General features: G+C 34.6%; 1 protein-coding gene across 1 annotated transcript in view; it reads right to left on the bottom strand.

Annotated features, from left to right (window-relative positions):
- The window catches only part of ADGRL3 (adhesion G protein-coupled receptor L3), a 558,496-nt gene that overhangs the window by 127,782 nt on the left and 403,195 nt on the right, over positions 1-27,519 (bottom strand). The window contains exons 8-11 of the mRNA XM_049790056.1: positions 25,331-25,633; positions 22,090-22,190; positions 12,370-12,555; positions 9,147-9,185 (exon numbers count right to left, since the gene is read on the bottom strand). Of these exons, the coding sequence (XP_049646013.1) occupies positions 9,147-9,185; positions 12,370-12,555; positions 22,090-22,190; positions 25,331-25,633 (629 nt within the window). The remainder of the gene's footprint in view (positions 1-9,146; positions 9,186-12,369; positions 12,556-22,089; positions 22,191-25,330; positions 25,634-27,519) is intronic.

Here is a 27,519-nt window from a genome sequence, read left to right as displayed (position 1 = left end):
GCGATAAGACCAGGGGATCAGAAATACATAGGGGTACAGATTTATATTTTCTCTCTTACTGACACAAATCAAGAGCAGATTTATCAAGCTGTGAAATATATTAAGTTCAGAGGGTTTTAACAAAGGGTTACCAAAACTCAAGAACCTGCTGTGATTCAAACTACTTTCAGATGTCCTTTTAATTATATTAAATGAAAGTTTGGGTTGGCTTTGATGCTTATGGGCAAACATCGAAATCTTTTGAAAGAGCTGCTAAAAGTACTCCCTGTTGCTGTAGTTAATATACTACATTGTATGCACACCACTAGCCAATTTATTCTAGCCACTTTAACAAGGATATCCAGCCTGACGGGCCACATAGAATAGAATCACAAGTCAAGCAAAGCACAAATCATTAGAAGACTCTGAAAGTTGTTTGACATGCACCACAGAGCTCTTTGTCATACAGCCAATTAAGTGACCAAACAAGGAACTTGAAAATACTCATTAATTTCTTCCTAGTCGTATAAATGGAGGTTAGAATCCTTCTTGTCTTACGCACCAAAGGCACACAAGTTAAACTGGTATGATTCAATTTGCACTTTGTCAAAGGTGCAAGTAGCAACTTAGCTTCACAGAAAGTCTGCATTGAAGACCAAAAATGGGTGGAATAGGTAAAAATGTTTAGAAAGCATATATAGTGAGATGGATAACTAGGCCTAAGAATTCTGTATATTTTAAGTTACTCAAAAGTTGACATTCATTTTTCTTAGAAAACTAGTTAGTATCAGCATTTCTGAGTAGCTTGTAAGACCATTCCTTTTTTCTGAAACAAGAACCTGAGTTATCAACTAGACACCATATTCCCCAAGTCTACCTTTGATTTCTAGAGCAGGTTTCTGTCCCAATTCTTGACTTCTTACAATCTGTTTCCAGGCACTCAATATTATCTTACTTTTTCTTTTCTCAGTCCATTCATTCCATAGATTAATTCATTGAGTACTTTGGCAGTAAATGCCACTAAGTGAAACATTTCCAAGTGATTATTTCTAGCCTGACCTCTCAGCTGAACTTTAAACTTGCAAATCTATCTGTATACTTTACTAATAGGACTTGCATATCTAATAGGATATATGTCTCTCTCAAATAGATCTCAGAGATTTTATCTCAATAGTGATTTTTATCCTTCAAAAATTGCAGAAAAAACACCCTGTTGCTTCCATCCTTCACTTTCACTGAAACTTAATACACAGCATCTCTTGACATATACACTTCAAAAATAATTCTAAAGTTGAAAAACTATTTTAAGCCTACTTCATTCCTATCCTATTTCAAGAAATCATTATACCCAGTTGAGCACCCAGCTTCAAACAACTCCTTTTCATGGTAAAATTTATTCTCTACTTTTAAAACACATCAGGCCATATCATTAAATGTTTAGACTAATAACACAGGTGTAAGGGCACTTGCCTTGAAAGTGGCACACCCAGGTTTCATCTCCAGCATGCCATATTGTAGCTGAGCCACACCGGAAGTAATCCCTGAGTGAAGATCCTGATGTAAGTCCCAAGCACTTCTAGGTATTGTGTAAACACACACACACACACACACACACACACACACACACACAATCTATTGTGGTTATATGCATTCAACAGAACACTGAAATCCTTCAATGGACTATAAGATCCATTCATTGTTTCTTGAGAGATCCTCCTATAATGTCTCAGTCTGCTGCATTTCCACTAACTTCTGAGCACTATAGGCAGACTTTCCCCTCTGGCAATTTCTAGACTCATTTTTTTAGAATGCTTTTCTCTGCATACCTGCATAATTTACTTCTTTGCTTCCTTCAGAGTTTTGCTCAAATATTGATATGGTGATGGATTTCTTGTTTTACTTTCATCTACCACATTTATCACCATTTAGCAAAGCCTATATTTTACATATTTAATGCAATGTTTATATATTATTCCACCAGAAATTTTACCCCAGGAGAGAACACACACATTTGCCATTTATGGATATTTTAGAATAGTCAGAACTGATAAAATGTCAGTGTAGAGTTACTCTAGTAATTCTGAAATATTTTATTCAAAATATTATGAATAATTTTCATGTAAGAAAGATAATTTTTGCATTACTGATAGCTCAATACAGTGGATGTGCAAGGCAAAATAAAATTTAACTAAAATTAGTGAATGATTATAATAACCAAACTGTAATAAATAAAGACTGTTTAAAATACTTACTAGACTTGATAAACCTCATAGACATCTTTTAATAAATAGAATATAGGGCCAGAGCGATGGCGCTAGACGTAAAGTCTACTGCCTTGCAAGTGCTAGCTTAGGACAAAATGAGGTTCGATCCCTCGGTGTCACATATGGTCCCCCCAAGCCAGCAGCAATTTCTGAGCTCATAGCAGGAGTAATCCCTGAGCTTCAAACGGGGGTGTCCCACAAAAAAACAAATAAAATAAAAGGAATATAGGAAAAATAGTAGATAGGGTGCTTGCCTTAAATGCAGCTCACCCAGTTTTGATCTCCAGCACCCATATGATCTGCAAGCCAACCTGAATGATACCTTAGCACACTGTCAGGCATTACCCCTGAGTGACTCTCCTTTCAAAAGAAAACTGAATGTGAGACTTTTCAAAAAGAATAAAAAATCAGTTTTTGTGTATGTGTGCGTGCAAGCACACATGCATAATTTACATTTATCTACCTTTCTTTTAATAAATGTAATTTTCTCCATTTTTATGCCATTATAAAATGATGCTCAGTGTTTGCTTACTCATGGTTCTGTGCTCAGGTGTCACTCTTTGAAGGGCTCAGGGAACTGTATAGTGTGCCAGGGATGGAACCCTGATTGGAGGTATACAAAGCAAGAGAGCCTTACTGTACTGTCTTTCTGGCCTTTGTACATTTTTTTTAATCAGGTGTCAATTTACTATGCAGATAACAGCAAGCTCCATAAATTCAAATTAATAATATATGCAAGAGCGCCTTACTTGCTGTACTGTCTTTCTGGTCTCTGTACCTTTATTCCATCAGGTATCAACTTTACTATTCAGATAACAACAAGCTGCAAAAAAATCACATTAATAATATATGTACTTATGTTTTCCATTAGGCAAAGTCAAATGCATGAATGAGAAGCCTCTAAATTTTGGAGTACCTAAGAACGTGCTGTTAAAATTAAATAAAAAAATTTTACACAAAAAATGTACTGCTTCTAAAGCAATAAAAATGAATGCTGGTAATTCTAAGTATTTCTGATAAAAAAAATAATTCTAATTGAGTCTGAGAGGTAGTTCAATTTGTGGGATGTTTGCCTGAATGTGTCTAACTTGAGTTCAATCTCTAACACCCCAGATGGTTCCTTGAGCACTGGTAGGAGCCAATTTTGAGTCCAGCATTAAGAATAAACCTCCCAATTAAAACAAAAAAGAATAATGCTAACTTCCATTACTATTTAAAAGAATGAACATTGTGTGGTAGAAACAGTATTAAAGGGGTTAGTGTATGTGCCTGAACAGGCTGACTCTAGTCTCTTCCCTGGCATTGCATGTAGTTCCCCAAAGAACAACTAGTAACAACTCCTGAGCACTCAGCAGTGTGGCCCAAGAACCCCCCTCCCCATTCCTGACTTTTCTGAAATTGAGTACTTGAGATTACACAAATAAAAGGAAAAAAGTCCATTCATTGACTTAATTTTTAAAAAATCAAATCAAGACAATATATAGAAAGGTAAGAAGAGAAACTAATGTTTTCTATGCTGAGTTCATATTCAATTTAGTTCATATTCAAATTAAAGAGCATTCATTGAGTCCCTATATTTTGAATTCATAGATTATACTTCTAGATCTTCTCATTTGACTATACCTCTATTCCCGTGAGCAGATATAAAAATTTATGTAACCACACCAATTAAAAACAAATTTACACACACACCCCAAGTTTACAAAGGATGTAAAATGATTAGAACTATCATATATTAATAGAAATTTTAAAAATTGTGCAGACACATTTAAAAAATTATAAATTAATTCCTTAATAAAATATTTTTCAGTTTTACTTTCCCCTTCTTTTTTCAGTATAACATCATTAATTATGATTGCCTTTGAAAAGAAAAGAAAATTATTGTTCTAAAGCAAGTTACATTTAACATGGTAGTATAAACCAATGACCAGCCAATGGGACTTAGCCTCAAATAAAATAAAATAAAATAAAATAATAAAATAAAATAAAATAAAATAAAAACTGTATTCACCACTCTTTGTGGTGAGCTTTATATTGTGAGATGGTTCTTCTGGCCCTCGTCTTTATTGTCTCTGGGCATTATTACAATAATGTCCTTAATTTTTCTTAAAAGCCATAGATGAGTGAGACTATTTTGTGTCTCTCTCCCTCTGACTCAGGATAATAGATTCCACATACATCCACATATCAGAAAATTTTATGACTTTGTCTTTCCAATAACTACAAAAACATGACTACACTATCATGACCATTTAATGAGTGAGAGAAGTAGAATGCCTGTCTCGAATACAGGCAGGGGTTGGGAAGGAGGGAGGTGGCTATTGATGGTGGGAATGTTGCCCTGGTGACAAGGTGTTTACTGAAACCCCACTACAATCTTGCTTGTAATCATGCTGCTTAAATAAAGATTTTATAAAATAAAATAAAATTAAAAGTTTTATTGTATACTACCCTAACCACAGTAAAATTAATTAATAAATAAATATAAACTATCTCTAGCTCCTAATAGTAAACTTGTCAGTTCTGTTTAAAATGATCTTGCAGCTAAAGATAAAAAGCTAAGCTTCCTTATTTTTGTTTTGTTTTGTTTTTTAGGTTGCACCCAACAGAGCTCAGGGATTACTTCTTTCCTTCTTTCCTTCTTTCCTTCTTTCCTTCCTTCTTTCCTTTTCCTTCCTTTCTTCCTTCCTTCCTTCCTTCCTTCCTTCCTTCCTTCCTTCCTTCCTTCCTTCCTTCCTTCTTTCCTTCCTTTCCTTTCCTTTCCTTCCTTCCTTCCTTCCTTCCTTCCTTCCTTCCTTCCTTCCTTCCTTCCTTCCTTCCTTCCTTCCTTCCTTCCTTCCTCCTTCCTTCCTTCCTTCCTTCCTTCCTTCCTTCCTTTCCTTTCCTTCCTTCCTTCCTTCCTTCCTTCCTTCCTTCCTTCCTTCCTTCCTTCCTTCCTTCCTTCCTTCCTTCCTTCCTTCCTTCCTCCTTCCTTCCTTCCTTCCTTCCTTCCTTCCTTCCTTCCTTCCTTCCTTCCTTCCTTCCTTCCTCCCTCCCTCCCTCCCTCCCTCCCTCCCTCCCTCCCTTCCCTCCCTCCCTCCCTCCCCTCCCTCCCTCCCTCCCTTCCCTCCCTCCCTCCCTCCCTCCCTCCCTCCCTCCCTCCCTTCGTTCCTTCCTTCCTTCCTTCCTTCCTTCCTTCCTTCCTTCCTTCCTTCCTTCCTTCGTACTTTCTTTCGAAATTTTTAGCTTATTATTCAAGACTTTTTAAACACTTTGAATATACTGTAAAAATTTAAGAAATACTCATTAACCTCCATTTTCCCCAGTATGTCATTGGCTATTACAAATATATATCATTTTGTTTATTTTATTTTTGTTTTTGGTGCAGCCATTTTGTAAAAATTTAATAATTCATCTTAACTTAAATATTTGCTAATATTAATTAATATCTACTTTTCCCCGCTTGATTTCAATTTCAAAAGTTGAAAAATATTCTTCATTCTAGAATTCCACAGAAGAGTGATCTATATTAAAATAGAGGAAAATTACATTTTCTGTTTAACCAGAGAATTTCTGTTTAACCAATATTCTATTTTTTATTTAGCTTTACCTGATACTTAGTAGCTGAAATAGGACTGCCTGCCACAACTGGCAATGATCAGGGCTTATATCTATCTGGCTCTGTATTCAGGATAGCAGACCAGGGATTCAATCCCAGTTAGCTACATGCAAGGCATGTGTTCTGGCTGCTGCACTCTCACTCCAGCATTCTCATTTTGCATTCTTATTATAGTGTTAAAGAAACATTTGAACATCAAGACAGCTTTAGTGTCCTGGGAGCTAGTTGTGTAAACTTGGGAATAATTTCTTCTCTTCATCCTAGTGTCTAATATATTTTCTAAAAGTAAGTAACAGAAGGACAGATTTTTACAAAATATTCACATAGCCTCCTTGAGATGACTAGAACACCTAATAAACAAGGTGTGTCAACTTGTCAGTGAAAGCTTGTGTGAATCAGGAGATTACTACTACTAATAAGAGTGAATATTACCCGTTTTTGTCTCATCCCTAAAAATAAAACTTTTAATCTAAAAAACTGATCTATATGGCAAAAATGTAATAAGGTATATTTTATTTTTTGCACCCAACATGTTTTAACTTTTATATCCAATAAAGTTTTTATATTTACTCAAGAAATATAGCAATGATATTTTTTCTATGACACATGTAAATTATTTATTTATTTTGGATTGTGGGCCATACGTGGTGATGCTCAGGGATTACTCCTGACGGTACACAGGAATCACTCCTGGTGATGTTCAGGAATAAGGTATGGGATATACCTTGATCAATCCTGCATCAGTCATATGCAACGCCTTACCTGTTAATTATCTCTCTGGCTCCCCATGGGACTATTTATATTTTGACTTTATATAAGATTTTTAGTATAAAATTGAATTATAACCGAATAGTGATAAGCAAAATATATTAGATACAAGGTTTTTTGTTTTGTTTTGTTTCAGCGTCACACCCAGCAACATTCAGGGGTTACTCCTGGCTCTGTGCTCAGAAACCGCTCCTGGCAGCCTAGGGGGCCATATTTGATTCCGGGATGCTAGAATCAATGCAGGGACAGCCTCTGGTTGGACGCATGCATAGCAAAAGTCCTACCACTATGCTCTCTCTCTCTCCGGCACCTAGTTTTTGATTATTTTAAATTTGAGATGGAGGCAAAATGAATTTGAAAAGATTTATATATTTTAAAAAGTCATAGTAGTCAGTTTTTTGTTGTTTCTATGCTAATCAATTTATCATATTAAAAGTTCACTCAAAATTATATTTAGTTTTTGTAAAAAGAACAACAAAAACAAAAACTTTACAAAGTAAAACTTAAAATATAGTCCTCAGTGATTCATTATTTAGACATTGTACCTATAAACTTAAAGGTTAAAATGACTTTCGGTGATCAAGAATAATTCTAGAAGGCTCCTTGTTTATGCCCATGAAAATGTCAAAATTTTAAAAGAATCTTATGGTGACAAAACTATTCTTTTTCCAATACTATGCATAAAACATATATAACACCTACTTCTTGAATAGTTCAGAATGTGCATAGAAATAAAGAACTTAGGAAATAAGGAACATAGAAATAGGAATTTTAAAAAAGTTTTTAAAAGTCAAGTTGAAAAAATTGAAAAATAATCTTTACTCTAGTATCCCACAGAACAGCGATCTACATTAAAACAGAGGTAATTTATATTAGTGAGCAGATGATTTCTATTTTGCTAATATTCTATTTGTATATAGTCTTAATGGATAGATACTTAGTCAATAACTGAAATATTTATTTATAGTCAGTCAATTATAACACCAGGAAATCAACCACTGAATAAACTGTGCCATTAATTTTTCATCAGAGATTCATGTTTGAATGACCATGCGTTTTATAGATTTAAATATCAAAAGGCTAATTATCTTCAAGGTCCTCTATTAAAGGGATGACATGATTGTAATAAAAAAAGATCTTTATATTGCTCAAAAATAATAATCAGTTTTCAGTGCTTATACAGCTTTTCATTTCTTAACTATTGATTCATTATAAATTGTAATTAAAAACTTATTTTCCTATTCTCTTTTCAACATTCAACATTCACTCTTTTATTTTAATTCTTAAAAATATATTATTTATGAGGCCAAAGAGATAGCGCAGCGGTAGGGCATTTGCCTTGCAAGCAGCTGACCCAGGACCAAAAGGTGGTTCGAATCCCAGCATCCCACATGGTCCCCGGTGCCTGCCAGGAACGATTTCTCAGCAGAGAGCCAGGAGTAACCCCTGAGCACTGCCGAGTATAACCAAAAACCAATATAATTCATATTTTTTGGTTTGGGGGGTATATCCACCAGGACTCAGGTTTAATTCCTCCCTTTTTGCAACTGGAGTGACCCTTGGGTTTACCTGGGGGAAACATATCATGACAAGGAAAGAACCCATGTCTGCTTACGGCTTTAAAACAACTTTAAAGCAACTTTAAAACGACTCCAACACTATTGTAAACTGTAATTCCTGAATAAAAATATAAATAAAAAGTAATATATTATTTGCTTCTAGATGACAATCTCATATAATATCCTTATTAAGAAAGTGATGAAATTGATATGATTTAATTTTTGGACTACCAATCTGAGAACATGAATGTAACTGAGTTTGCGGATATAGCTTTATTAATAGGTGTTTATTTCTCCTTAAAAATTATAACATATACATTGAAAATAAAGCATATAGTCTGAATTTCCCTCCTTCCTTCCCTCTCTTATTCTTGCTCTTTCTTTTACACTTTATTCCATTCCTGTAAAATAAACTTGAAAGTTTGACTGTTGTCTCTTCTAAACAGAGTAATAAAATAGGAAGTCTTTTGTTTAGAGTCTAATTGTTAACCAAAATGATAATTGGAGAAAACTTGCACTTACATTAGTATTAATGTGTTTATAATGAATGAGAGAAATATCACAGCATATCAGGAGTCAACAAACAGATCCAATTGGTACAGCATAAGGATATTCAAAATATTCAGGGTGTTCATTGTCTTATGAGACATTGATAGACAAATTTTAATCATTTGCCATTCAAATTAGCTGATGCAATGTAGGAATTATTATCAATTTATATATTACACCCATATTTCAGTTATGACCAACATCTGCACAGCTGATTTCCCTTTTCTTTTAAATTACAGAGCTGTGGTATGGCCAAATTTCTTAGTATATTTGAGTTTTTAAAATTTGCAGACCCACACTTCATGCTTCACCCTTGAAATTCCTTTTCTTCACCAGAGCACATTACCATTACTCTTTACATGCCCAGATAAGCTATCATGAAAAGAAACAATTAACAACGTAACACATTTATAAAAATGCATAAAGTACCTGGACATAGGCTCTGCAAGAGCGCTCTCTTTTCTGAAGCTGAATCCATTAAGACAGCAGATTAAACACAGAATAGAAAAAACAAGTTAGTGACAGAAGAAAACAAGAAAAATAAAAGAACACATTTACACAAACACCTTATTTTGTTGTGTACTACTGTCTAGAAGAAGTGAGAGCTAAGCAGCAGCATAATATAAGCAATGGCTTGAAAAACTGACCACCACCTTAAAGCCCTAAGAGAAAACAGAATGGCATATACTTGTTACTGGAAAGACATTTTGAAATGGATTTAGTTAAAATTAGTGAAAATAAATAAAAATCAATTTAAATGATTCATTCCAAATTAAAGTTAGTTATTAATTCATTGCTCACAAATAAAGATAGACAAGGTTACATTATGTTAAAATTGGAAAGCATCTCTCAAAGATAATTTGTGGTTACAGATTGCATCGATAATATGACACAAACTATAAGCTCATACATGCAAAAAATTCTATTTTTGTTTAAAACTAAAAATCATACACTTTGTGTGATTCTACGGGGTAAATAAAGGCTAAGAAATAAGCGACATATGGTGAGGAAAAAAAAGAAATAAGTGACATAATGAAAAACAAATTTTGATGTATCACTACCTTGTTCTTTGAAAATTTTGTTTGGACCTTCAAATATACACAATTTTGAGACTTCTTTAGAATAGGAAATCTGATTTTGTTTGTTTAAATACAATGTTATTTTTCTAGAAAAAAAGTGAATAGCAGCTCATAACCAAATATTTGCCCTGCTGATAAAATAATGTATTTACCTTTAATAATTCTGTATTTTACAAACCAGTTTTCTTCCTCCTATTTTTTTTTCTGGTTATTGTTGTTGCTGCCTTAATCATTAAAAAAAATGCATACCCACATATTAAAAAGCAGTTACTCTGATGCCTTTGTTTGGCTAATATTCTCTCAACTTTAATTCACATAGTCTTCAATAAGCATACAGCAGTTACTCCTCTATAGATTTATAAGGAATGAGTGCAAGTAATTGCCAACTTTGTCATTTGAATCACTGACTCAAATCTTGCTTTTAGAGGACTCTAAAGCCTCGGGAATTACCATGTGGAGCTCAATTGATTTGTGTGGAGTTGAGATTTGCAAATCAGAGGGGTTATGACTGCTTCAGGGAACAGTGGGAGCCACAGGAAAAGAGAAGGCAGCAAGTGTGAATAACCTTTGCCCTCCCATTCTTACCCCATCATGCAAATTAACATATGACAAACCACATTATATAAACAACTGAAAAGAGTCAAATGGGAAACAAAAGACAACATTAAAAAGCTTCAGAAATGGAAATTTGCCCATTATGTAGTTATTTGATATTCAGAATAGGCAAGCTGATTAGCTGTAGCCAGTTAGAGTGCAATGTTAATTGCCACCTTTACCATATATCATCAGACATCATCACCTTTTTTAAAAAAAGTAGACACAAAGAATTGGTATATCAAGTAACTTATGGATATGAAGCATTAAGAGAAACCTTACTTCCAGTACATTAACAATAGCTGGCAGCAATATTCATTAATAACATGAGACAGCCTGAGTGCTAACACATTAAATTCACAGTGTGCACCAGATTACATTGGCAGTTGTGGATTATATTCTATCAGGATCTCGGCTGTGATTCTATCAGGAGAAAAGATGACAAAGAAACTCTTTTATGCTCAGCACGATGGGGTAATCCTTAATAATAGTTTACATCTAATAGATAAAACTAAATCTGTCTTCTGAAGATGAAATCATAGAAGGAACACTGTATGAGAATATAGAGTGGTAACTGACATTTCTATACCAAACCATCATCATTTAAAAATTTCCGTCCATTTTGATGAGCCTCAATTTGGTAAAATAAAAATGTATTAAGTCCTATCTTAAAAATCATTTTTATTCTAAAATAGTTCAATGATTTCCATAGAGGATACAGCAAAATTATTGTGATGAATTAAGGTTTTAAAAATCCAATTTCATTATCTGAACATCTCTGTTACACAAATGACATTCAGAAAAAATCTTCTCATTTGATGGTGAAACTTCTAAACATATGTATTTGGTGGGCAGGGAGTTTGGGCCTAACCCAGAGATGCTCAAGGTTCTATGTTGAGAAATCACTCGTGGTGGTACTCAGGAGACTGGGATACTGGGAATCAAACCCAGGTCAGGTGTGTGCAAGGCAACCGCCTTACCCATATACTATTCCTTGGCCAGAAATTTTATATATATATATATATATATATATATATATATATATACATATATTTCTCTCTCTCTCTCTCTCTCTCTCTCTCTATATATATATATATATATAATTTTTTTTTTTTTTGCAGGGAATGCCAGTCCAGGCTGTGCTCAGGAGTCACTCTTAGGGGACATATGGGTGCTGGGGATTGAACATGGATTAGCTTTGTGGGGGGCAAGTGTCCTACTTGCTTACTATTTCTGCAGCTTTAATATTTACTTATTATGTGCTTAATTCACCATATGTTATTTATTGTCTGAGTATAGATTATAATATTTATAATAAATACTAATATATAAGCATATAGTAATTTTACTATATAACATGTAAGCAATGTTTACTTACATAGTGTGTAGGTTATATCAAAGTAATATAAAGGCTTATATAATCAAATAACATGGATATGTGTATAAACATAATATTTATTTAATACATTTTGGGTTTAATTATTTTAAACAACATAATAACTGATTATTAACATCCATCTTTGCTACTTTCTAAATTTACATTTGAATAAATATTTATTTAATTATTACTATTGCTGTTGTTGTTATCAATTCGTTTTTTGGACTGCCCAGCAGTGCTCAACATTTATTTCTGGCTCTATTTCCAGGGATCTTTCCTGGCAGTGTTTAGGGGGCCATATATATGTGGGCAGTGCCAGGGATCAAACTGGTGACTGACCATTGTACATACTAATCCTGCTTCTTCCTGGAAATTGTTTTACTTTTATTTTATGTAAGATAAAATTGATATGAAGATGGTCTTTTATTAATTCTTTCAATTGAGAGCCAACTAAGATCATTATTAAAAAGAAACAATGCTTTGGATGAATTATATAGAGTCATTCTCTCTAAAATCATTTGATTCTGAAGAAAGAGAGATTAATCATGAAAGTGTCACTGAGTTCACTAAAACTTTGCAAACATAAATAACCACTTCTTACCTTGTTCAAACTACGGGCAGCACTATCTTTTCCTCCAGGGGTCAGGTTCCGCAGCTGCACATCCAGGAGCCCTACCAGTTGATCCATGGCGCGCACCGAGTAGGTTATGTCCCCTGCATTCAAATGATTTCTTGTCTGCTCAGCCAGTTCTCTAGCAATGTTGGCAGCTGTCTCTCCAGATTTCAACTAGAATTGAGGGAAAAAGATAATTAAAAAGACAAAAACTTTGAATAACTTTATTGGTATTGGTTTCCCTGGATCATAAATTTTGAATATGAGTTACAGTCACTGAGGTATAAAAACAAAAGATCCAACCTATTTTCACTGGAAAAATGATTCCTCAGTATTTCTGCCTTTGTATTTTTTTTTCTTGAAGCCTTGATTTGAAATTTATCTCTTTAAAAGAAACTCACAGCTTAGGGGCCAGAGAGATAGCTCAGCGGTAGGGCATTTGCCTTGAAAGAGGCAGACCCAGGACCAAGGTGGTTCGAATCCTGGCATCCCATATGGTCCTCCGTGCCTGCCAGGAGTGATTTCTGAGCACAGAGCCAGGAGTAACCCCTGAGCGCAGCTGGGTGTGGGCCAAAACCCGAAAAGAAAAAAAAAAAGAAAAAGAAAAAAAATTTATAGTCTAATATATGGTTAATGATTTCTACAACTTAGTATAGACCTATTATTGAGACAGCAGTATCCACTAATATTCATCAGTTGTGTGCTTTCTATCAGTACCCTACATATCATAGAATTTTTTGGTAACTACAAAAATCCTATTGTTGACATGAATCTTCAGATACCTGGAATTCCTACACTTTTATGAAGGGATACTCCTTTTTATTATATAGGGCACCTTCAAGAGTTTTGTATTTTTATAGTTTCTCAGCTATTTTAATATTATAATAATAATATTTGCAAAATTTATTTTGCTTACTTTGTGAAACACTGTGTTCTTAGAATGATTTATTACTATTGTCACTACTGTACTGTTCTCTTTTATGTATTACCACACGATACTTTTTTTTTTATGAGAAAATGTCAGGGCAGATGGATCTCTGGAGTCCTCTGGCTCACTAAAATGGGCTGTGTTAAAAATAATTTGAGAGTTACTGAGCCGGGCATATGTTTTATTTATTCAACACAGTAGCATCAAAACTAAGCAAGCAAATATTGACTTCCATTACTTATATCAGACAATATTAAGAAAAGCAAATTGACTTCTCAAAGATAATATGAATGATATCATATGCATTTTTATATTATAATTACACCTTTTTTGAGTAACTGTGTAAGCCTAGTTTTCAACATAATTATTCAATATTGGGATATTATAATTTCCTTATTAAGAATTTAGGTACATAGAGCCAAAGCTATAGCACAGTGGGTATGGTGTTTGTCTTGCATGTGGCTGAACTGGGTTTGATCCCCACCATCCCATATGGTCTCTGGAGCCTGCCAGGAATGATTTCTGAGCGCAGAGCCAGAGTAAACTCTGAATGCCTCTGGGTGTGAGGCCCAAAATCAAACAAATAAACAAAACAGAATTTAGATATAGTAATGAAATACCAGAAAAAAAAGAATGACTTACATAACTGTTCTCAACATAGATGATGTAAAACTGTTACATAACAGTATAAATGACAAACTTATAGTTGTTTCCAACAAAAGATACAATAACTATATATGTTTATGCCAATAGGCAATCTGATTATTTATAGCAAAAGAGTCAAGTATAATAGTCAACAGTGGAATATGTTAAAATAGCAGCTACATATTTCAGGAAAGTCATTCTTGGGGTACTTGGAAGAATATCCAGTGTCAGGGCCTGAGCCTAGGGTTTCAGAATACAAAGTATGCACTACATTTCTTTGAGCTATATCCCAAATCCCCAATAGCTATTATTGAGCTTTTAAAAACTCTTTATGAAAGAAATTTAATTATCTCTACCAAAAACTCTGAAGCTCAATATTCACCAACACAGTTGTTAAGAAGAAAATAATATAAAAAGTCATAAAAAACACTTATAGTAAAGCTACAAAATGATTTTAATTTAAAATTAAAGATTGACAAAGATATTCATTCTGATCTCTTCTTAAAATTGAGAAATCACAACCAAATATTTTATTCATTCAGCCACCATTTGACATGTATAATTCTCCTGAGAAATCAAAGCTAAATGCTCTACAGAGCTTGATACTTGGAAGCATATATTCTACCACTGGCTGAATGGGCATAGTGAGAAAGAAAAACATATAGCTATTTAGTATTAACTTTGCAATGCAATGATAACTGTAAAAATACAAATGTAAATGAGGTATCATGGGAATGCAGTATAAAATTAATAAATACCTGGAAATTTGGTGGGAAGGATAGAGAAGGGGATAAGTTTAGCCACAAATAATTCCAGGTAAAAATACAACCAAATACTAACAAATTTAGGAGGCTATTTAAAAAGTAAAGTATAAAATAATCATGGCTTGGAAATACAGAATATAGTAGACACTACAAGAAAATGTTAATTTTTCTGTATGCATGATTTAATATTAATACCTATAGAGCCAAAAATGTGTATATATACATATATATATATGCTTTTGTTTGTTTGTTTGTTTGTTTTTGGGCCACACCCGGTGATGCTCAGGGCTATGTGCTCAGAAATCGCTCCTGACTTGGAGGACCATATGGGATGTGGGGGATTGAACCAAGGTTTGTCCTGGATCAGCCACACAAAAGACAAATGCCCTACTGCTGCACTATCACTCTGGCCCCTATACCTGAACTTTTTAATGACAGCTATATTTGGTTTTTAAAAGTTATGAAGGCATAAGAGACAGAATAGGAGATAAGAAGCTTGCCTTGCTTGTGGTCAATCCTGCGAGGAATACTCCTGGAAACATATATAGTTCCCTAGGTACAGACAGGGTGACTTCTGCACACAGAGCCTGGAATATACTCTGAGCTCAGTCGAGAATGTCCCCAGAAACAAAATGAATAAATAATAAATAAAACACAGGAGAAATCTATGTATCCCATATATCTTTTGATCAATCATTCCATGTAACTCAATAATTAAGACACACACTGTCTATAGTTTCTAAATTCTTTATCCAAAATTTAAATTTTTGTTAAGAAGGCACTAAAATCTGAGATAATGGTGAAAAATATTTCACAGTAACATGAAGGTAGATAACATTAGCAATGGAAAGGGCAACAGTTTGTTTACACAAAATTATTACATTTTGGTTTTGTTAGGTGCAATAGAGAATTCCTGTGCCATAGAACAATATTAAAGCACTTTATTTATCTAGTAAATCCTTTTTGGGATGTGGACTACACTTGGCAGTACTAAGAAGCTATTCCTAGTTTATGCTCAGAAATAATTCCTAGCAGTATTTAGGAGTTCATATGTTGTGACTGATACTTAACAGGGTCAACTGCAATAAAGGTAAGTGCTTAAACACCTGTTCTATCTTTCTATTCCCAAAGCACTTTAAGTTGTGGCATGATGTTCAGAAATAATTTAAGAAATGGTTCTCTGAGGAAAAATTAAATCTGTGATGCAATGCAAAAAAATAAAAGAAGTCTATGAGTATTTGTGGAGCCCCTCACATAGAATAGATTTTAGTAGAGATGTCATGGGTCATGGAGTTTAGGAGGACTTTAAATGAAGGAATAAAGCTGGGTACTGTTCCAACGGAAAGGGAATATTACAATGTTTAAATAGGAGTTATTTAATCAGTTTTTATTTTGAAATCTACGCCTGAAAATGGATTAAAGGACTCAGGAGTGAGTGATTGGATTCCTGCTTTGAGGTTGCAGCAGAAGAGGAAGTTGTTATTGATAAGCTCCTTACCAGTGCACAAAAGTGCAAAATGTCTCATTTGAGAGGAATTTAAAAATTGATCAGCATATCATCTATATAATGTGGGTGAGGAAAGAAAAGGAGAAACATGGAGTTATTCTTATGCTTGTGATTTGCGTAATTAGTGAGTGCTTTCTTGTTTCAGTGACTTCTATGAACTCCAACATTCATGCTCAGCGTCAACATGATCTTCTTTTCTGCCATGTCTTCACTGATTATTTTTTCTAGTTGCTACCAAAAATTACCCTTGTCTGCTCACCATATTTATCTTTTTCATCTCAGTTAGGGACCTTTAGAATGATTTTATTCCTTATAGAACCTTACTCATATCTTGAGCTTATTTCAAATCTTTCATGCAAAGAGCCAGAGCTGAAATCGCTACTTGAAATATCATAATTTACAGACCTCATTAAAATGTCTGTAAAACTTTTTTTTTTATAAAATTCGGTTAAACTTATTTCTCAGAAATATGAATATGCACACAAAGAAATCTTAGGAGTTTTCTGAGGATTACTGAATCAATGCCTTCCATAAAATGGTGGGTTTGCTATTATCTAGGAGTTGAAATAAGAAGGGAAAAACTTTGTTTTAGCACAGGTAATAATAAGGACAGAAAAGACTGTTTGAATTTCAAAATTTGACACAATAAAAACAATTTTTCTTAAAATAAGTTTTGACATTTTATGACATTTATTACAGCAAACATTTAAAGGTTGCCAAAATCACTTTATAAAGAAGTCATTCCTCGTGTTTAACTATGCAACTATCCCTTTTGGCTAAGATTTACCAATTTTGCAAAAAAATTTTAGTCATAAGGGCAAGTTAGATATTTTCACAATTAAAATGGACTGTAAATTAAGTAAGTCTACAACCTTGAAAGCCTGGGTATATTCTAGTAAAATAGAAAAAAGAAAAAAGTTTGCTATTGTTCCATGTATAATCAGGAAAAGGCTAAAATGATAGTGAAATTCAGACCTATTGATATTTAATTTAATCTATCTTGCTAGATGGCTTTATATTGTAAAAAGATAATATAACCTAGAATTTCACATTCTCATTTATAAAATACAAGTAAAATTCTATGTTATTTAGAAATTTGTCAATATTTTTATACAAATAAGATAATATTGTTTACTAAAAATAAGAAAATTAAGTATTTCCTTTTTCATAGAATAGTTAGGCTAAGGTAATGAGATAAAAAGTTGATCTCACTTTATAGGTAAATAAAAATGGAATTTATTTAAAACCATACTTTTATATAGTTGTTATTGAAAAACACTAAAGAAATTATAAATTAAAATGCATAAAGGTAAACACACTACAAATTCCTTTGTGAAAAACTGAGCTTAATTTAGAACTCCAGCAGATGAATGAAACTGGTTTTGGTGAACTATCATTAAGAAAGATGAGAAAATGGAGTATTTTGCCACTAATGTTTAAAGAGGCAAAACATTCAACTAATTTTGGCAGCTTTTAGTAAAAGCTGGAAAATATTTGTGAAACATTAATTTAAGAACAGATCTCCCTCCCTCAGTTTCCAATCATGTAGTTATCTGTGTATAATTCATTTATCTGACAATCTATAATCTCACTCCTTCCTTTCTCACCTTGTTATTGCTAGTTTAAAAGTATGTGACTCTTGACTTTTTTTTCTTCCTGTACACATTATGTATTTTATTAAATCTTGGCATCGTAAAAAATTTGGCTACTATTAACAACTTTTTAAGATATCTTATCTTAAAGGCTTACATTGTATCCATTGAAACATACTTTACTCCCAATTCCATTCAAAATTTAATCTATAATTTCACTAGTATAAAGTGACTTTAATTCATTTGTGATCCAAAAAAATGCTAATTACTATTTTCTCCCCCTTAGCTTGACTGAAAAAAACCCACACATTTCTTAAAGAAAAGAAAAAAAAGGTTGGGTTATCTGAATAACGTAGACATTGAGATTCATTTATTTGTACATGCTTATTGTCTCTAATGGTACTAGACATAATGAATGAATATTATGTACAATAAAATAAAAAATGTTTGCTAATTGAATTAAAATAAGCCTTGTGTGGGGCCGGCGAGGTGACGCTAGAGGTAAGCGCCTTGCAAGCGCTAGCCAAGAAAGGACTGTGGTTCGATCCCTCGGTGTCCCATATAGTCCCCCCAAGCCAGGGGCAGTTTCTGAGCGCTTAGCCAGGAGTAACCCCTGAGCATCAAATGGGTGTGGCCCGAAAAACAAACAAACAAAAAAAGCAAACTTTAAAAAGAAAATAAGCCTTGTGATTTTTTTATTTGTACATGCTTGCTCTTATAATGGCATCCAACATAAGTGAATAAGTTGTATGGACAATGAAATAAATGGTCTTCTCTTTGTATACAGTTAGGGAGAATGACTCAGAGATAATTTTTTCTTTACAGCCCCATCAATTCTGCAGAACACTATAAAACCATAAAGGAAGGATCTCACATTCAGTATACATTCTTATTTACATGCTGTTTCTATGAATCACATTTAAAACATTTTTTAAAATGCTTTTTTCCTATGTTTGGGTTTTATTTCCTTTTTTTTTTTTACTGAGGGCAAAATATATTCCTGAAAAGTTTGAAATTTTTAAAAATTACAAAGAAGTGAGGAGAAAAGTAACTATTAGACTTCTATATGACCTTTCTTTCAATATAGTATAAAACCCATAAGATAAAGGCTGTATGTAAGAGCAGAAAAGTGAGGGAAGATCAGAGGAGGAAATGGAAATTGATTGGAGAACAAGTAGCTATAGAAGAAAAGATCAAAGCTGAGATGTTGGGTATTTTCCATTTGCTAGTCCAAGGCCTCACACTCTTCCATTTAGATGTCTCAGACAATGAACTTAAAGGTCGGTCATTAAGACCTTCACGCTTTTCTGGTTTTCATTTAGGTTGGCCGGTGGGGAGGATAGATAGTGAAAGAGGGAAGAGGGAAGTGGGAGAGTAAGACCACCAAATTTATTGCCATAGATCTCTTCTAAAAAGTCCCCTGAGGATAGGCTCTTTCTTATTTTTGGTTAACTTTCCTCTCCAGACTCACATTTCAATCTATATCACTGCTTATACATAGTAACCACAGGTGTAGACGAGGAAATAACTTTGCCCTTGGTACAAGCCCTTTTCATGGTCCTTCTCTTATATGTCTTTGGTCCTTCAAAACTACCATGAAGAACACTTCAAATGCTTTGTTGTTGAGATTCTGGTTCTCAAGGAAGACAAAGTGGATATGCAGGTATTCTATGGAAGATGCTCTATGTAGGTGGGGAGAATATATAGTAAATCACTGAAGATAACATGTTTGAAGAGGTATTCTCAAAGAGGCTCATAACGTTAATATTAGAAAGTATTGGAGTATGTGATAAAGAATCCATGTTAAGCAGTGGGGCTAAGCTTAAGACCCAGCTAAATAATCAGCTTCAACATAATCTTGGGTTGATTACCTAAATTGATTTAAAGTACTCCAAAGTCTCTTAATATACATTTTAAAAAAGTAATAAATATATAAGTAATCAAGCTAAGGTATTACTATGAATTCTAAGTATTGAATTTCATAATCTTAACATAATTTTTTAATTCTATAGTATTAAACAGAACTGTTCTTAAGTTTGAAGTTATCGAGGAGCTGGCGCATAGACCTCAATCTGTGCCTTGCCAAGCTTTGGAAACGACTGAATCAAGGGTAGCAGATGCGGTGACTGGAAGCCCCACACCTCTTCACCCAGTGTGGCCAGTCCACCGAGGCACGTCTGTCCCTTCTATATTGTATACTAAACAGGGGGAGATGTGGGAGATTGAGCACCCCACATATCAAAGGAACTCTGAATGAATTTTCCACCGCCTGTCTGATTCAAGCCACAAAAGTTTGCATAGCCCCGAACCAACAGAAAACTCTGCAAATAAATTTAGCTCAGCACAAAGAATCTGGCTTAATCAGATGTCTTAACCTTTCCATGGAACCTGTTTTTGTAACTGCTCTCAAGCATGTAGTTATAGATATGTTTTTGTAAAGTTTAAATTATGATCCTTATTGCTTGCACAAAAGATAGATCTAAATGGAAAATAGGCTAAACAAATAATTGTATTTGCGTAAATATCAATTAGCTATTTGTTTAAGAATTTGCTTCCCCTCCCCCCATCCTGCCAGGTTCCTCTTTATCCTTCCCGCCATCAAAATGTGTTTATGCTCCCATTGGTTAAAATTGTTGTACTTGTACAAATCTGATTGGTTTATGTTTCAATCCTATGTTACTAAAATAGGCCCTGGATTGAGCTATTATGAAAGGGGCCCTTGGGCTACTGTGAAGGTAAGAAGTGCTCAGGCCGTGGGGGTATTGTTGGAAAGATGTGTGCAGAAATAATGTTAACCGTATATTAACTTCTGATCCTCAATAAAAATAAGCTATTATAAAATAAAAAAAACACAAAAAAAGAAAGAAAAACAAAATTAAGAACACCACAAACAAAATAAATTATATTAACTTAAAAAAAAGAAAAAAAATTATAAATCAAATGGGCAACAGCTGTCTGGTCTTTGTAAAGAATTATCTATTTTGTCATAAGATTAGCAGGTCTGCAGAGGAAAGCAAAGAATTAAGGGTCATTATTGGTTAAAGCCACCCTGTAATTTCTGCAGTGAAATAGTCAAACTAGGTAAAAAAAATCATAAAAATACTAAGCCATCTAGGTGAATTATTGCTGAATTAATATTAACCCCTGGGCTAAATATGTAGGGAGTATTTTTAAAAGTTGCTAATGTAAGGAGATATGCTACTGATCTCTTAATCTAATCACATTCAACAAGAGTTATTTGCCCTGGGGTCTGAGCTACACTGTAATAAAATCAAAGGACATAAAAACTGTGGCAGGAACTGCTGAAATTGGAGAAGCATCATTATGAATAGCAACAAGTTTGTAGATGCATATGTAAGAGGATAACTAGAGTTAATATAACCACTGTTCTTCCATGATTTAGGATAAATACATAGTTATGGCTCATCTGCTAAACGATTTACTGAGTAGATATTTATGGATTATTATACAGTATATTATTGAGGTTGAGCCTGGTTAAAAACAAATAGAGAAAAGAGCAAATGGCACAGACTGGCTTTTAGTAAGACCATCATTTGTAACATTTCTCAGGAAAAATCTCTTTCAGAAATTCCTCAGCACTGCTAATGTGCCATAGAAGGACTCTCCATTTTAAGGAGTGCATAAATCCACACAAATTGCTATAATAAGGATTCATCCCATAGCCCTTTTGGCATAAATGCACATCTGGTCTCTGTTTGTAATGAAATCAATTCAAAGCCCCATAGTGCTTTAATAATAAAAATGTTCAACATATTGCAACCAAGTAAGTCCTTAAAATTTTAGCCTGCAAGATTCTGTCACATGTGTATTCTTTTAACACTGATAAATGATTAGGTTACATGTCATTTATCCAAAAGCTTAAAATTCTAAAGGTAGACCTTTTTTTGCATTAATTATTACTTCCACAAGAAAATCTAAATGTATATATGCAGGGAGCTTTTGCTTACTTGATTCATAGTATCATTTGAATTTCTATATCTATAGTTCACAATATCGTAGAAATGCTATTATTAATAAATATATTATAATCAAAACAGCCTGCCAGAGATGAATTTCATGAATTTGTCCTTTAAGAAGAACAGCATACAAAAATTAGCTCATTGTATATAAGAGGTTGTCATTACTTTTAAATTAAAATGAGAGCACTCTTCCAGATTATTATGTTTTTATTATATTGCTTGTAATAGTTTGGTAAAATTACTACAGTATATTCAGTTTGGTAAAACCTTCCTTATGAGTCACAAAATTTACCTTTTGAGTTATATGGTTGATCCAAGGAGAAGAACAGTTACTGAGGTCTGGTCCTTGGGGATCCCATGTTCCAGGAGCAAGGCAGAGATATGTTGATACTCCTAAAAATGAAATAAATAGATATGCATCAAATATTAAGCCTATTTTTCTTTTGTTATATTTGGTATAATTCACCTCTTTGTTGGAATGTGATCCATGGCTATATTAGATAATTAATCTGAGATAATGTCTATTAAAAATCATGTAAAATGCTTTGCAAGCAGCTGGCTTAAGAAAAATTAAATACAACCAACAAAACTATTCAATATTAATAAAGTAATGAATGCATCTATGCTGGTTTAGGAAATGATGCCATGAACAAAATAGATCTAGTATCTGATTTGTTGTAACAGATTTTTCAGAGGAAAGTTGCAGTTGAATCATAAAGGGATTATCTAGAAAAACAAACAAACACATGTAAAAAGTTGCTTCAGAATAAAACTATGATCTACTTGGAAAACCATATACTTCAAACTACTAGATAAGGGAGTTTCATTTACTGGAGATGGTTAAGTAAAGCTGAAAAACATCAGTTATTGATCCTTAGGAGCTGCAAAACCAATGAAGAACACAAAAACGTGGAGACAAATGAGTTGGTTTGTTTTAGAAAAGAACTGTGAAGATTGTGAGGATAAATGTAAGGGAACAATGATAGTAGCATTAAAATGGATTTGAACAAAAGTATAGGACTGAAAATGTGTGAAACAAATACGTGTAAACTATCACCAGAGAGCATTACTCAGGTTTGCATGAAACAATAGCAACCAATTTCTAAAGAGCTGTGAAATCTGCAAAGCATTTGTGTGTGTGTGTGTGTGTGTGTGTGTGTGTGTGTGTGTGTGTGTGTTTTGTTTGGTTTTGGGCCACACTTGGAGGCACTCAGGGGTTACTCCTGGCTCTGTGCTCAGAAATCACTCTTCACAGGTTCAGGGGACCTTATGGAAAGTGGGGGTTGGAAACAAGGTGGACACCATGAAGGTGAACAAACACTTTACCTATTGTGCCCCAGTCCTGCGCAAAGCACTTTTAAATAAAGTACTAATCTTCATTTCAAGGTTCTAAAATGTGCTAACTAATATTGCTCTTTAGTGATGAAAGAACTAAAGTCCAGAACTGACTGAAGGGAAGGTCTGAGAGAAAGCAGATTCAAACTCCTTTCTTATTTTAATTCCCCAAAATATTGTATCACTAAACATTGATCTCTCTCTGTAAAGGGACTTAGAGAGAAATATTAATCTCTGTAAAGAGAAATGATATTTAAGAGTATTAAAAGAAAAAAAAGTTTACTATTGATCTTCTTACCATTTTATATACTATAAAATTTAGATAATATATCTACATTTGGACTTAAAATTCTTTGTTTGTTTGTTTTATTTTGTTTTAGAGCCACACCCGGTGATGTTCAGGGGTTACTCCTGGCTATGCACTAAGAAATTGCTTCTGGCTTGCAGGACCATATGGGTTGTCAGGGGATCAAACTGCGGTCTGTCCTAGGTTTAGTGTGTGCAAGTCAAACACTCTATCATTTGTGCCACCGGTCTGGCCTCTTGAATTCTTTCTTTAAAAAAAAATTTTGAGTCATAATTGAGATTATTCCCTGCTTAGTATGTGTAGAGGGGAGGGTGTAACTACAAACAATTATTAGAAGACCATGGAATACAGGTACCAAATATGATGCTCTTAAATGCACAGTATATTGTTTTTAGACTATATCTAAAGTCCCCCATTGGAACTTTTTAAAGAAAAGTCCACTTACTGGAATAAATAGATTTAGTACAGTTATATATTATAAATAGATATATTATATGGAATCTGCATTACATTGAGTCAGGAGAAAGACCTAAGCACCACCTGTTGTACCCCCAAAAAAGACCCAAAAGAAATAATACACTTTATTTAGTGTACAAACCAGTAACGCCCAACTCAATAAATACTACTGTATATTTATTTTATGTTTGTTGTAATGCCACTACATATATTTTTTCTTATACAGTTTAAGGAATAGAGCAAATGTTCTTCACTGCAACAATCATTGGTCTTATAAAGATTAATGTTTGTAACAAGAAAATCAAATCATTACAATTTCTAATTTAAAATTGGCTTTCATTTAAGGGCAGAAGGAATGACATTAACAACTGAATGTAGAAAGAAGAGCTAATTTTCTTAGGGGAGAGGGATTGTTCTTATTAGTGCACAGGAACTACTCTTGGCTCTGTGCTCAGTAGTCATTCCTGGCATGCCTGCATTGAGTAGGGATTGAACTGGGGTCAGCTGAACATAAGACAAGTATCTTAGCCCCCTATACTATCTCTCTGGCTATAACAGTTCTAAATTACTTCCTAGATAAAACACTGCAATATTGCTCTCTGTAGTGGATATATGTGAAAGATAGGGTCCTACCAATTGGTCCTCACAAGGTTAAGGCCCCTTTACTATTAAAAGCAAAGCTACTAATAAAAAATGATTCAAGCTTACTCGTATGCTAAATTTTAAACAAATTCAGCAATCATTTTCTAAGACAAACATCCTTGACCTCAATTTCTGCAATCAACATATGAAGTCGGTGACAAGTATAAGAATAAATCCCAGAAAATCAAGTGATTCACTCTGGGCAACCACAGGGAAAAAACACTGCTCTGGAGTAGCCTAGATTCATGCTGCCCATCTGTACCTGCACTTGGAAAGCCCACAACAGAGGTGAAACTGTGGTGTTCACATATATCACCAAATTCTCACTGTGACTTTATCAGAGTCCATTTGCAAACTCTGATAGTATATTATACTGCAGTTCAGCTAAGTTTAGAATTTAATCGACTGTAAAGTACAAATTTTTATGGGTAAGCAAACAGAAAAGAGCATGTTAAAAGACTTGTAATTCACTTTGATCACAATAAAAATTATTATTAAGAAATATGGGCCAGAACAGTGGTGCAAACAGTAAGGCATCTCTGCCTTGCATGTGCTGACCTAGGATGGACCATGGTTCTATCCCCCACATCCCATATGGTCCCCTAAGGCAGCAGAGATTTCTGAGCACATAGCCAGGAGTAACCCCTGAGCATCACCAGGTGCAACCCAAAAAACAAACAAAAAAATTAAAAAAAAAATAATAATAACACCCTCCTCAAAAAAACATGGCAGAAAAGGGAGATCAAAGTAATAAAACAGCTCAGCTTATACTACCGTTTATAGATAGACTTACCAATAGTTCCTGTTGGACATGGCTGTTTTGCCATCTGTCCTTGGCGGGTCTTAAACCACATGATTTCTCGTGCTTCTACGGCCTCACAGCTTTCTTCCACAATTGGAATTTGGGAAGATGATGATGGAAGGTGTGTAGTAATATCATCCAGAACCTCAACAGATGGAGATGGGGTGCTGGTGCTCCGATTTCTCCTTCCTGACATGGATGGAGTGGTACTCCTGCTGGGATTCCAAGTTGTGGTCCGGAGGGTAGTACTGGTTGTGGTGCTTCCCATGCCAACAGGTCCTGTGGTAGAGATATCTGAAATAAAATTCAAAAGAAAAAAACCTACAATGCTTGTTCAAACTGGGACCGCATGATGTCTTACTCACTTAGAAACCAGTTTAGTTGACAATTCAGTCTTAATCATAGGAAAAGGAAAGCAATAATAGGACATCATTGACACTTGGTTTCCAAGAAACCATTTTGCCAATGGGAAATAGAGGATTGTTTATGGCTCTTTTTAAGAAAGAGAATAGAAAACAAAAGTAGAGCACAAAGGAACTCCTAGGTAAGCTTAAGGCTTCAAGTCATTTTACTAATTAGAGGATTAAAACTCTTTAGAGTTTTCAAATGATATAGAAAGGAAAAGGAATATATACAGAATAAAGGAAAAGCAAAATCTCCTTTTACTATGTATAGTATGAGTTTCTACAGATGTAAGTAAATAGGAAAAAGGTGAAAAACAGAGAAATCAGAAATTAAAGTGTTTACAAGCAAATAAAGAGCAATTTTGACTATGGTCTCCTGACATACGAATTAGAGCAACCTTTTGAGCTACTATTATTCTCTTAGTATTGGGTATGGAAAGGTAGTGCAGAGTAGGGTGCTTATTTGCCCACAGATGACTAGGTAAAGATTTCCATCTTCCCTTAAATACAAACCTGACCACTGTTAAGTATGGCCCCAAAATAAAAGAAACAAACAAACAAAAAAAAAGAACTAACCAATCTGAACAAAATTTTCAAAGCTGACATTTGCTACTGTATAGAATAATCATTCTTTCCAGTTAGTTGTGCCCCTAAATTCATAGAGAATGTTTTTACTAAATATATTTCTATCACTATTAGAAGTAATAGTAACATCCTTCATAAGCATAAACTGTATTTCTTTTTAAATGTAAGATTAGAAACTTCTCTTTGCCTCAACTACAAGCAATATAATTTATTAGAAGTAGATCTAGAAATATTCAGAGAAGCTAATATTTAAGGAATTGTAGAGAACCCAGTTGAAATTTCAGCTACTTTACATTTATTGCTTTCTTTCACTTATAAACTTAACTGCAATACTCCAGAACAGAAGTGCCAAATCTTTTAGTCAATTGGAAGTTGAGAAAGCATCTCAAAACAGAATACAGATGAAAGTAGCAATAAATGTTCTCAATTTTAACTCAATATTGCAGAACTTTCTAAAGCAATGGTATGGTGAGGAGGAGGGATGGGGGTGAGGTGACACAGATGGTAATGCTTTGGAGACATTTACTCTATGCTAGTGAGACACAACCAATGATGCTTCCCCCTAGCACTATTTAAAAATAGGGATTAGAACTGGTTCTCCTTCTGGCCTCCCAGCTTCCTGAAGGATCTCTCCTTTTTGGGAGCCAGGAGTCTAGCAGGAGGGGGTTTGGCAGGCTCCCGCCATGCCGGAGGCCTTCCTAACCAGGCCTAGTAGGGGTGCGGGACTTGGGTAACCCCAGCACCCCTCTACCACCTTGCTCCAGATCTCCAGGGTTTCCTGGGCCACATGCCTGGGCAAGCCAGTGAGTTGGGCCCCTTGGTGGAGCTCACCCTAGGCTTTCCCCCATCATCCATTCAGCTCCTTAGGGAGGGTTTGGGTGGGGCCCTGAACTTCTGGCCTCCCAGCTTCTTGAAGGATCTCTCCTTCTTGGGAGCCGGGAGTCTAGCAGGAGGGGGTTTGGCAGGCTCCCCCCATGCCGGAGGCCTTCCTAACCAGGCCTAGTAGGGGTGCGGGACTTGGGTAACCCCAGCACCCCTCTACCACCTTGCTCCAGATCTCCAGGGCTTCCCCGGGCCACATGCCTGGGCAAGCCAGTGAGTTGGGCCCCTTGGTGGAACTCGAAGGTACCCTAGGCTTTCCCCCATTATCCAATCAGCTCCTTAGGGAGGGTTTGGGTGGGGCCCTGAACT

The sequence above is a fragment of the Suncus etruscus genome, chromosome 16 (genome assembly GCF_024139225.1).
Source record: "Suncus etruscus isolate mSunEtr1 chromosome 16, mSunEtr1.pri.cur, whole genome shotgun sequence".
Taxonomy (NCBI): domain Eukaryota; kingdom Metazoa; phylum Chordata; class Mammalia; order Eulipotyphla; family Soricidae; genus Suncus; species Suncus etruscus.
Note: the sequence above shows the minus strand (reverse complement) of the source record. Positions and strands in the feature narration are given on the sequence as shown.